This window comes from Chaetura pelagica, unplaced genomic scaffold (genome assembly GCF_000747805.2).
Source record: "Chaetura pelagica isolate M959 unplaced genomic scaffold, ChaPel_1.0 scaffold88, whole genome shotgun sequence".
Taxonomy (NCBI): Eukaryota; Metazoa; Chordata; class Aves; order Apodiformes; family Apodidae; genus Chaetura; species Chaetura pelagica.
Genome location: NW_009954313.1, coordinates 1,786,575 through 1,798,729, shown reverse-complemented (window position 1 = coordinate 1,798,729; position 12,155 = coordinate 1,786,575). Strand labels below are relative to the sequence as shown.

The 12,155-nt window shown below is 38.5% G+C and overlaps 1 protein-coding gene across 1 annotated transcript in view; it reads left to right on the top strand.

Moving 5' to 3' along the window:
• ARHGEF38 (Rho guanine nucleotide exchange factor (GEF) 38) overlaps positions 1–9,135 on the top strand; it is a 36,517-nt gene extending 27,382 nt beyond the window's left edge. The window contains exons 7-14 of the mRNA XM_010004115.1: positions 195–328; positions 1,979–2,083; positions 3,246–3,365; positions 5,014–5,334; positions 6,882–7,022; positions 7,620–7,818; positions 7,994–8,253; positions 8,950–9,135. Of these exons, the coding sequence (XP_010002417.1) occupies positions 195–328; positions 1,979–2,083; positions 3,246–3,365; positions 5,014–5,334; positions 6,882–7,022; positions 7,620–7,818; positions 7,994–8,253; positions 8,950–9,135 (1,466 nt within the window). The remainder of the gene's footprint in view (positions 1–194; positions 329–1,978; positions 2,084–3,245; positions 3,366–5,013; positions 5,335–6,881; positions 7,023–7,619; positions 7,819–7,993; positions 8,254–8,949) is intronic.
• The last annotated feature ends 3,020 nt before the right edge of the window (positions 9,136–12,155 follow it).

The window sequence follows — 12,155 nt, the reverse complement described above, 5'->3', positions numbered from 1 at the left end:
ATAGAGTTGCCATGCTGAAGCCCTGAATTCACTCTTCCCAAGACTACTGTTGGTAACAGGCTTTTTATAATCTCAAGTATTTTCACAAGATTACAGCAAGTGACATCAAAGTGTCTGCTCTCAATTTATGTGCCTGTCCCTGTGAAAAGCCCTGTGAATACAGATTATAATGTCATGAAATTCTCTGTCTGCAGTGCTGAAGTATAAGAAGAATGATGATGATGAAACCCTTAAAGAAAAGTTTTCCCGACTGAATATCCACTCCATTAGCAAGAAATCCAAGAGGGTCACCAGCCATCTGAAAATACTGACAGGGGGAGAACCTCAGGTACTGTCAAGTCACTGACAGCTTCAGTTCTGCTTTTGCACTGGACATTTTTAAAAACATGTTGGAAATGGAATTTGTGATGTTGCTTTTTTCTTTTTTTTGCATCATTTATAAAGTCATTTTCTGACTGTCACGGAAAACAGGAAAGATCTTTGTGATTGAAATAGAAAATAACATAATGCATTCTCCACCTTTTCCTTTTTTTATCTAAGAGTTTCTCAAACTTCTGATCTTCAGCAGAGAGGAAGTGAGTGGTAGTTTCATGAAACTCAGCCTGAGGTCACCTTTTGCAGATAAACTGGCAATAGTTATTGTCAGTACTGAGAATGTGTTCAGTCCATCTTGCTCTGCATCGTAACGTTCAGGTTCTGAATCTACCAAGGAAGATGAGCAATATTTTTTATTAGAAAAGGCCATGGGGCTTGCCTCTACATGTGTAAGGACCTGGAACTGTCATAGCTACCAGAAGCAAAGTACTCTGTGATAAGTCTGATGGGTGTTGCGTGGCCAACAATAAAACACTGCATACTTTCAAGGTCACAATTCAAAATCTAGCAGGAGAAATGTTTTCAGGAAAGCTCAAATCTAAATCTCAAAGAAAATCAATTACAACTGACCTTGAAAATTACATCCAGTGCACCTCACTGCATGAGATGGCTGATTATACAAGGTCACTTGCCTTTCTAGATGTGACTCTACAAGATACATGCTGGGTTTTTTTCATGTTTTGTTTTTTTAATCAGGTTTTGTCCTTTCTGTAATGCAAAATACCCACATTTTTTCTGTTCATTTATTTGTACAGTGGAAATTCTTTTTATTCAGAATGGGACACTGGCAAGGCTATAAAATCAGAGAAAAACAAGGAATTACATTTGATGAAGAAGATATGTGATTTTTCTTTTCTCTTTTTTTTTTTTTTCTTTAGAAGCTCCTGCTTTCCATTTTTGTTTTGTTTTGTGTTTTAGTTAAGCTTCAAAACATTTGAGAATAATTTAAAATCAGGATACATTTGTTAAAGATTAAGCCCTCTTTCCTGCTTAATTAGACTAAGAAAGTTCTCAATTTATATCTCTGAAACATGCTGTGACCCTTACAGAAAGACCACTGAAAATGAGACTGGAGATGTGGCAAAAACTCTTCAAGCAAAACGTAGGCAGCAATAAACGAATTTTCAAGGTTTTTTTTGAGCTAGCATGAAAAAGTAGTACAAGCGTATTTTCAGCTGCTGAGCTTTCTAGCTGGCTGCTCTAGAGGTAAGAGCTCCATCTACCGCCTGCCTGGGGGAAATTTGCCCAGCACCCACAAGTGAGCACCCAGGGAAACCAGGCCATGATTTACAACCATTAACCATTATTTCCTCAAAGACACCAAAAATATACAGAAGAGTTTTACTGGCACATGTAAGGTGAGCTTGTAATAAAGCAATTCCCTGCTTCCACAAGGATTTAAAATTAAATTACCTGTTGCCCTGTGCCTTTAGACTTTCTTGGATTAAAACTGGAGATCGGGAGAATTAGGGGCCAATCTGTTCTGTTTTCAAAGGGAGCAGTCCAGGAAGATTTGTGTTGTTTCCAGCAGCACTTTGGACATTTCTTTCATTAGCCAGGTTCCTTTAGGCTGCCAAAATAACAGTGCAAACATCTATTTTAGGTGAAAGATCAAACTTTTAACAAGGAAGAAAAGTTGTTTCGAAGTTTAGAGAAGACTGTGAAATTGTGTGTGAAGAACATTTCACTCTCCTCACAACACCTACAGGTGGGTACAGGCCTTTTTGAAATCTGTGGCCACAAACCATGCCCATAAGCAGTTTAACATACATTTCTGCCACTAGTTAGGCAACACCAAGTGAGTTATAAGCAGGCCTGTCTACATCACAGCATTAAATAAATGAGCTGTGCTGCTGCTGCATTACTGACCCCATGGCAAAGAAATTTTAAAGCCCATACGTCTCCATTTTTCCCTTTACACAAGCAGGCTCTATGGAGACCTATGCATGCAGCACAGGAAAGAAGGTGCTGCCTGGTGGCACAGTTATTATTTTGAATCACTGTGTGAAGCTGTCATGTGGTTCATGCACATCTGCTGCAGTGGAGCACCAGCTGCTTCTCATTAAAAATGGAAGGACTGAATTGCAGCCACACAAATTAAAATGTCCTAAAGTATATATTTTGGATGTTCATCCTGTTGCTACGTTATGTTAAGGGTCAGCATTAGGCATGTGAATGCTCAAAGTGCTGTAAACATCTTTGCTTTAATCCTCTTCTCCGAAGCTGCGGGTTGGCTTCTGACTTACCAACCTGACCCTCTTATGGACAACCTCTCCACTTTGTAGATGGCACAACGCCCCTCAAAGCATATATGTGCCCAAAACAGACACAAAGATTGTTTGAGAGGTAGGTAAGAGCAAGAGCCAGCTGGCCAGAGCCTATCACAAAGGCACCTCATTTTGTTCAGAGAACAGGGGAAGGCCAGTGAGCTCAGCCAACATGGCTGTTATCAGTTCCTTATCCAAATGGATGCACACTGCATTAAGATTAAAATTTGGAGTAAGTGAAATATACTCCTGTAGTCCTACTTAGTCTTCCAAAAGAAGCCTTTGAGGGTGCATGGGTTCTCACTGGCTTCCTGCTGAGGTGTAACTTCCAGTGGGACATTCATTATGTTGGGGCATAGTTTATTCAGATGAACACTAGCAATTTGATTCTTAACTAGTTTACATTGAAAATGAGTAAAACATAGGAAACTATTATCACAGTAAACAATCCCCCAATGGCTGAAAACAGCACAGAAACTAAACAGATGTCAGAGATGGAAAATACTTTTTATTCCATCAGAATTATTGCAGAATTTGCACAAGTGAATGCAGTATAATATAACAGTTTGTAATACCATTTCATCTTCCTAACATCTTATTTAGGATTCCATACATCTGTCTGCACAGAATATAACTGGGCTTCAGGAAATCTTGCAAGACAGAGATGAAGTAAATGATTGCTTGAAAAAAAGGAACAATACTGCAAATCTCTGTGAAGACCTTGTAAGTTTATGCAATGTCCAGTGGTACACAGCTATCTCTGTGTGTGAGAAAACACGTGTATATGAGGAAGACTCAGGACAGAAGAGGGCAAAAAACCTTAGGAGTCCACTGGGAAAGATGAGTGGGTGTTTTGGTTCCATTTCTGTAAGAAATAAGACAGAATTCAGTGTAAGTGCACCATGTTTTATCTAGAAGAGCTAAAATCAACGTCTCAAGATAAATTCCTCAGTTTTAACTAAAATCTTTGTGTTAAATTAGCGTGTTTCACCTGAGCTTCAAACAAGAGCAGCAAATCTTTGCTTTGCTACTTTTGTTACCAACACTTGCAGTTCTAGTGTGACTTTCATGAGTTTTGTTGTGTTCATGAACTACTGGCTTCTGGAATCACAGATATGTGACAATCTCAGCTTTATTACATTTTCAAGTAAGTTACTTTCCTTCATATAGGGAAACCATGAAAAAACTGAATATAGGCCATAGGAATGAAAAAGGAATTTAAAAAAAGAGTAGTAGTTTGTCAACTAGTCTCTTGCTTTCAGGGCGCAGATGAACTTTCATGCCTGGTTCTACTAAGATAGACTAAAATGTCTCTTCAAAATGGAGGAGGTTGCTTCTTCAAACACCTGCTTGTGCTGGAAAAATTCAGAGGTGGAGGCTTTCCTGTACTTTCCTAGGTTTGTGCCAACTAAAATTCAATCCTTTCCAAAACACCAAAACCAGACTCTGCCAAGAAACAGAAGAATCTTTGAGAGACTCCCATCATCCCAGATAATGGCAGGGAAGTAACATGTTGTACTTCCTTTCCTTCAAAGTTCACAGATTTTAAAAACATAACAAAAATTAATCTGAATAATCAGAAAGATATTACCAATGTCTTTACAATGAATGCATTCATGAAGTGCAGAAGAGTATTCCTCTATCATTGCACTGCGGAGTGTGTCCAGTATGGAAGATGCCTCCATACTAAGAAACATCGAATAAAAGCAGAAGAAATTTCACAATAGATGAAACAGAAAACTCTTCCTTCAGAAAAAAAAAATAAAATTGTACCTCCTATTGGCTCATGACCATTCTGAATGTCTACATAATCATTAGAAAAAACATTTTAATCTTATTTAACTGTGGACAGTGTTTCTAACCATGTTAATTTCCACTTATTACCTATTTATGTCTGTATCTTGCAGTGCTATCTTGGCCTTATAAGAGCAATTCTGTTGAGGTAGATGTTGGCCTTTTCTCCCTAGTGGTAGGACAAGAGAAAATGGGGTCAAGTTGTGCCAGGGGAGGTTCAGATTGGATATTAGGAAAAATTTCTTCACAGAAAGAGTGGTGAGGCATTGGAACAGGCTGGCCAGGGAGGTGGGGGGACCGTCCCTAGACATGTTAAAAAAACAGGCAGACATGGGGCTTTGGGAGATGGTTTAGTGGTTAGGGGATGCAAGGCTGACAGTTGGACTTGATGATCTTGAAGGTCTTTTCCAGCCTTAATGATTCTGTGGACCCTGCTTGAAGCTGCCTCTGACAGCAGTGCTTTGTGAAGAGTAATCAAAAGGCTGATTCATAGGCTGCCATCAGGCTTAGCCTGTAACTGGATTTGAAAAATTCTTAAGAATAAAGTAGTAAGTAGGTTTGTTTTATACCTTTCCAGATGGCTCAGCTGGACAGGCTTGTTTTGACTCCTCTCTCAGCACTACAAGCCTTGTTTTCAGGCCCACAGAAGCTCATCCAGAAGCGCTATGACAAGTTGTTGGACTACAACAGTTACCTTCAGAAGTCATCAGGAGAAGAGCTTGACCTGGCAAAGAAAGACTATGAGGCTCTAAATGCACAATTAGTGGAAGAACTTCAGGTATTCAACAGAGCAGCCAAAAAGATGGTGTTGAACTGCCTGCAGTGCTTCATCACCCTCCTCAGGAATATAATGTCTGCAGTACTTCAATCAAATTCTGCTGTGGTGGTACCTGTTCCAGTAAGTACATTAGAAACAGGTGTAGCTCTGCCTTTGTCTTTTTTTCTTTCTGTGTGATTTGGCTTGAGTTATGTAGGGCACACACCTGAAAACTACACTGATTTTTGTTTGTTCTGCTGACAAGTCAGGTTTGGGTTGTTTTTTTGCCTTGCAAGCTCAGCAGTGTTAATTCTTAGTTTAAGTTTTGTCAGGCCTGGACTTTCCATAATCCTAATGCAGCTGTTCCAGCTTCTCCAGTGATAGTAATGGCAAGAACATTACAGTAAGGCAAAAAGGAGTCAGCTGCTAGCATTTTTGTCTTTGTTTCTTAGCATCCACCATGAGTAGCCCAGAAAACACAGGAAGAAAAAATTCTAAGAAAATACAAGAACACGCACGCCTATAACTGCTAGACATGCAGAGTCACAGATGACTGCAAAAGAGAAACAGGTTAGGAAACCTGATTAAATAATTTATATGACAAGCAAGTTGCTTTTAAGCCCAAATAAGCTGCAGAAGCTCTAACAGACATCTCTAGGCAGTAAGGAATAGCTTTGTCTAGACAAAGGTACCAAAGCTGCCTATCTGAGCAGCACAATTCCTCCAGCCCATTCTACCCTTTCTGGACACTACGATCATTACCTAAAGATTGAAGTTGAGAAATAACTCCTAATTTGTATGAAAATCATACAGGATTTCAGTTTTGTTGTACTTTTGCCTAGAGGACTTAAACCACCTGAAGAACATAGCTGCAACAATGCTTTACACAACTCCAAAGCCACTCACTTGAACTGCAGCAAGGCCCTATATAGGATACACATTGTATTCAGGCAATTTGGGAGTATTCCTTTTCATCAGGACTTGAACACAGCACTTTATATTGAGGGGCAGAAGAAAAATTAAGAAAGCAAGGTCAGGATCAGAATACAGAGCTGCACTGTTTAATGGGAAAATGAAGGGCTTTTCCTGCATGAAGAAATTGCCTCCCTGTAATTTGACCATTCAATGTTTTGAAAGCTATTGTATCAAGCATTGTTTTCTGTAAGGCTTTGCCTACAAAATTACTTTTTCTTTTTACATCAGCAAATACATTTGGGGTTAGGCGTAGACCAGAACCACTTATCCAGTGCCACAGACAGAGCTTCAGTTCACAGAAGGATTTTTAACCTGGTGGCAGCACCCACTTGCACAAACAGCTGTAGGGTAAAGTACTCCAGACACATTGGCCACTGATAGCTGCTGACATGTACATTTGCATCTGAAAGCAGGTGGTTCAGTAGTCTAAGTGCAAGGCTGTTCATTTCCATTGCTGTTTAGAATATTTTTAATGATTTAACTTAAAACACTATATTTTAAAAATCTAATAGCAATCATTAGAAATTTTCTTTAAGCAAGGACCTTTATTTTCTTTTTGTCTCTCATACCTAGCACACTATGGGCCCTGCAGAAAGTAGCTGTAATTTGTCTGATTTTCTGTCTCCTAGCATTCAGCCCATTACACCAAAGCTGCTCTCTCAAATCTCCTTACCATTTTGTTAATGAGATCAAACCCACCTTTGTGTTTGCAGCTGTCTTCCTCAAGCATTTGTGAAGTGCAGAATCAGTTGATGGAGGAGGTTCACAAGCTGAATTTTGTGAAAGAAAACACCAGTGCAACCTTTATTGAGAGAAAATTGAGCTTGGAAAAAAAGAAATCTGTCCCTTCTCCAGTGAGTAACATCAATCCAAATTGTGTATGAAGCATCCTCTTTTGATCTCTTTTGAAACAAATCCATTTTTATGCCACCTAGATGTTTGGGCTTGGTTACTTCATGGGAGCTCTCAATCAAGTTGTTGGGATGAAGCTGTTACATTGACCAGTAACATCTGAAGATTTTGCACTAATTTAATGTTATTCTCTTAAAAACGTACTTGAAATTATCTGAAATTACCCTTGGGTCTTTAAGCACATGTTAAGTCTAACATTGTATATGTAAACTTTGATTACTTCTTTTGTTAAATACTCCTACAGTGATTCTTAGTCTTCTAATTCAGAACGTTGTTTTTTTTCCCTTATCCTCAGCTGTGGTTATGTGTACTGGTGTTTACACATAAAAGCACACACAGAATCACAGGTCCTTGCTGTGTATGCAAGTCTGGTATATGTAAGTTTGGTTACACATACCTGTGTAAGTAACTCCTTGAGCTGTGTGTAAAAAGGTTGAGTCAGTTGCCACATGCAGCATACACTGTTTCTTATGCATCTGTGTTGCTCCAGAAATGGCCTCAGCATTATTCCCAATGAATAATTTTTTTTTGCTTTTCAGCTTGAATCCCCACGCCAAACAGAAGACCAGAGGTCCAAGCTGTTGTCTGTGTACAGCACAGAACTGCTATACCAAGCTAAGCGCAAGTGCAATGCCACGCAGGAATTTGATATTGATTTACATGAAGGAGAACTAGTGGCTGCTGTGGAGCAGAAGGACCCCTTTGGAAGTACTAGCAGATGGCTTGTTGACACAGGAAGTAAGTTCTCTTCACAAACATCCCAATAACAGCTTCCCTTTGGGATACTGATTTCTTTTCATTCTGGCCCCATCTGTTTGCTTCTGTCATACTGACAGCTGCATAAAATGGTTGGGCTCGGAATAGTTTTAGTAGTATTTTGCTGTTCATTTTCTCTCTTTATTCTGGTATCTAGTCCTGAAAGGGTATGTGTATTCCTCCTTCCTGAGGCCTTACAATCCAGCCAAAGCACAGAAGGACATAGCAGAAAACGGCTTTGGTGATGATGATTTTGATAATATCAGCCTCTTTGTCTCTTCACGGCCTTCTACTGACAGCAGCACAAGAAGTCAGGGGCACAAGAAGAGTGACAGCAGCTCATCACTTCACTTCTGTGAAAATCCCACAACTAATGGCACAGCAACTGATGCTTTTCAGGATATGGATGATCAGCAAGTAAGTATGATACACACTGAGCCTGTTTTCTCATTTTTCCTATTTCAAATTGAGAATTATACTGCTTAGAATTTGAATAGTTTCCTTTCACACCAGAAAGACTGGCACTAATCTGTCAGTATGATGTGGGAATTTGTTATCCTCTGTTCTTTGCCTTTCCTAAATAGCTACGAGGTAAGAAAAGGTAATCAGTTAAACTGTGAATCACAGTCCTGTCTCACAGAAAAAACATTGCTGTGGTACCCCACCCCACATACAAAGCCTCAAGGTTCTCCTACAGAGCAGGAACCTGCGAAATAGCTCAGCTTGGGAGATTTTTCCACTGACCCTTGACAAGAAAGCTGTGGCAATGCTAACCAGCAAGACACAGAATTGACTCGTGTGCCACATTTGAGTACAGGAGCTTTAGGAAAGGTGATTCTCCCTGAGGAAACAGGCACTTGGTGGGAGTAAAAGACTTTACTAGTGTAGTAGGGTGATGAGGTCTCAGAGCTTGATTTGTACCTCTCCCTACAGAATTCCCCAGATTCTTCTATTTTACTTTGTATTTTGGCCATGCAGACCATGTAGACACATACCTGCTTGTATACAGTATTACACATTTTCTGTATCCAGAATTCATTATACACAGTGACAGGGTAAGATTTGGCTACATTTCTGAACCCAGATTTCTGTTTTTATGGCTTTTTTTTTCAGACCTTCTATGCTGTTTATGCATTTCAAGCCAGAAATGATCAAGAACTCAGTCTTCAGGAGTACCAGAAGGTTAGGATACTTCGGTTTTCTGACCTGAGTGGCAATAAAGAATGGTGGCTAGCAGAAGCAAAAGGCCAGAAAGGTTACGTTCCATCTAATTATCTTGGGAAGATGACCTATGCTTAGGAACTTAAAGGCCCACTGAGCCAGTTTTCTCTAAAGGAGACAGAATAATCACCTATTATGGTTTGCAGCAAACAAAGCCAACTCAAAAGTGATTGACAGAAGCCATGGTATCTGCTACAGCACACAGATGATATTGACAACCTCCATCCTCCAAACTCTATCACCTTGTCAAGACCTGAGGGAGGAAACATTTAACAGGAAGACTGATTCTAATTAACATCCTGGAGAGCTTGCTTTTTCTATGACCCTGTAATTTTCTCTTTTGTCAAAGCATCCTATGTCAAAATTCAACATACAAGTACAAATCACAGCTAAAATTATTTATCAAATATAATTCAAGATGAAGAGAATTAGCCTTGAAAAAGGCATCTTCAGGGATCTAGTTCAGGCTGAATTGCTCCTGAACTGCTATCTCAATGAATGTAGACACATCTTAAAAATTGGGCTTTTTGGTTGTCTTTAAAGTTTTTATCCTCAGGCACTTTTGTAATGAAGCCTTTTCTCAGAGATTATTGGAGGGAGAAAAGAAAAAGGTTTTTTTTTGGTATGGGACATTTCAGCTTAAAACATACCAAATTTGGTGGTACCCAGTGGCTCGTCCCAGGAAAGAGGGGGCACAAGAAGCAGGTACTGTGAAAAAAAGAAGTTGTAATAAAAAAAAAAAAAAATACACAACTACTTAACACGGTAGGACACATTAGTAGCAATATGAATTCAGCTCAGGTTTGAAATTCCACATATACGTCAGCACACTAACTGCTTTGTATGCAAGATCCACGTAGTAAAATGAAACTTGTGTTGTAAGACTTGAGAAATTTATTGAGAATTTATTCTGAGGAAAAAAAAAAGTCAGTAAGTGCCTTTCAGTGACTATTTACAGCCTATCCAATTCCTTAGGTCAGGTACTGGGACCATAATGTTTAGTGGACAAATTATGAATTAAGATGGATCAAAATGTCTCTTCTAGGAGAAAAAAAAAAAGGAAAAAAAATCATTCTTGTTCTCAAAGTGTCTGGCATTAGATTGAGCAGTGAAGAACATATTTACTGTTCACAGAATTCAGAGTCAAAAGCACTGTATTTCACTAAAGAATCTTTAAAATGGTCGAGGGTATTTTAATGAGATAATATAGTTCACATTGCATCCTTAGTGAGCATAGAAAACAAAAAAATCCCAAGGAAGGCTCTGAATGTCAAGCACTTCTTTAGGTTCTCTGACTACAGCAATCCTTAGGTCAGGCTGGTGCCCTACACTTGAGCTAGGCTGAATGGTAATCTCACAACATAGGGTTGCTGTTACCATCAATAGCTGAGTGTCCATCACAATTTATTTCAGTACAGTATTGCCTAGATCCTCCAGTGATGAATGCGAACCTTCTTGTGCTAAGCACTGTAAGAAGGAAGCAAAAAAGAGATTATGCCCGCAGCACATAGTCTAATTGAAGGTAAATTCCTTCCAGGTATTTTCAGTGTTGCCACATATGATGACTGACCATTAAAGTGACAACACTGTTAAAATTAAAGGGGAAAGTGATACTGATCAAGGGTACACAGATATTGTCCTAAAGCTTTTGTGTAAGTTTCTACTTCCTATGCTTTAAGTGTGGTGTATGAAGATGAAATTATTCAAAACCCTTACCGAGATGTAATAGGAAATAACCTGTCAGCAAAGAAAGGATGAGAAAAGTTAGGGCAGTCAATGCAAACAATAGTTTTTGCTACACTAATGAACCTAGTTTCATTTTCTTTAGTGTCCCATTTTTTCATTTTATTTTCCTAAAAAGCTGAAGAAAGTTCTCATTCTTCCTCAGAGTATGAATGCAGTGGGAGGTAAGAACCTGAAATTTGTGTGGGATTAATTCATATGATATAGAAACTTCTCAAATTATCTGAGATGGACATCCAGAAACTGGTATGTGAAACTCTGTGAACTACTGTAATCCAATAAGCAGTAATAATAGATAATGCATGACTTTGCCTAACTGTATGTCACCTCATGCAGTTAAATCTTGCTATTTCTATAGCAAGGCAAAACAGGTGCTCATGCATTTTATTAGCTGTTTTTACAGAAAATTTCCCCTTTAGTTAAATAAAGATTTGGAAGGGAGTATCAACTTGGAAGAATGGACTGAAACACTGCAATTCACTTTACTCTATGAAGCTTGCACTGCTTTGGCTTTTACATTTTAAGATTATGGGAAAGGTGCAAACAAGAAGATTTTCAGTATGTTTTACAATTTAGAATGTTTTATTTGGAGATGATCTGTACTTGCAATAGTTGAAACAGTTTTAGAAATGACTGAATTGTATTTAATAGGCTTAATGCACTCATGTAAGCACAATTATGAAGTTTTGTATTTCAGAATGTGAAATTAATTAAGGGCAAGAGTCAGGAAAAGAAAGATTTCTGAAGTCTCAGCTCTGAGAACTCCACTTGAGTCACAGGGAGAGCTCTGATTTTGAGCATCAGGTACATTACATTCCCCATGAAAAATCAGGCTCAGTGAAGGTGTCTCAAAGTGTACTCAAATGCTGCTCCAAAATATTCACTAGGTATCCTGAAGTAATAAGGAATGTAGGATGAAAAATACTGGAGCTGCCCAATTACATTTCATTAAGTTTCCATGGGATTTGGGAACTTTTAGTAGGCCATACAAATCCTTTTATATGGTTAGGATCCGTAATATTTTTTATAGTGTTGGATAATTTATATGACTTTATTATATCCTTGTAACTTGGGAACCACAAGAATTGTATTTTTTAGGTACTCAGGTGGATTGGTTTACTTCATTTTAGAAATTCAAGTTTTAGCTGTTATAATTTGATATTACAGATAGATTGCAAAATGGTATTTGTTTAAAACAAATTAATGGAATGGTAACTACAATTGCAAAAAATTAAGAGATGCTCTTTGAATCTAAAGCCTTCCTACATTAAGGAGATTTACAACAACTCGTATTAGACTTGCTCAGACACATTTTTGTTAGGATAGTGCTTTAAACACTAGAAAATAACCTATGT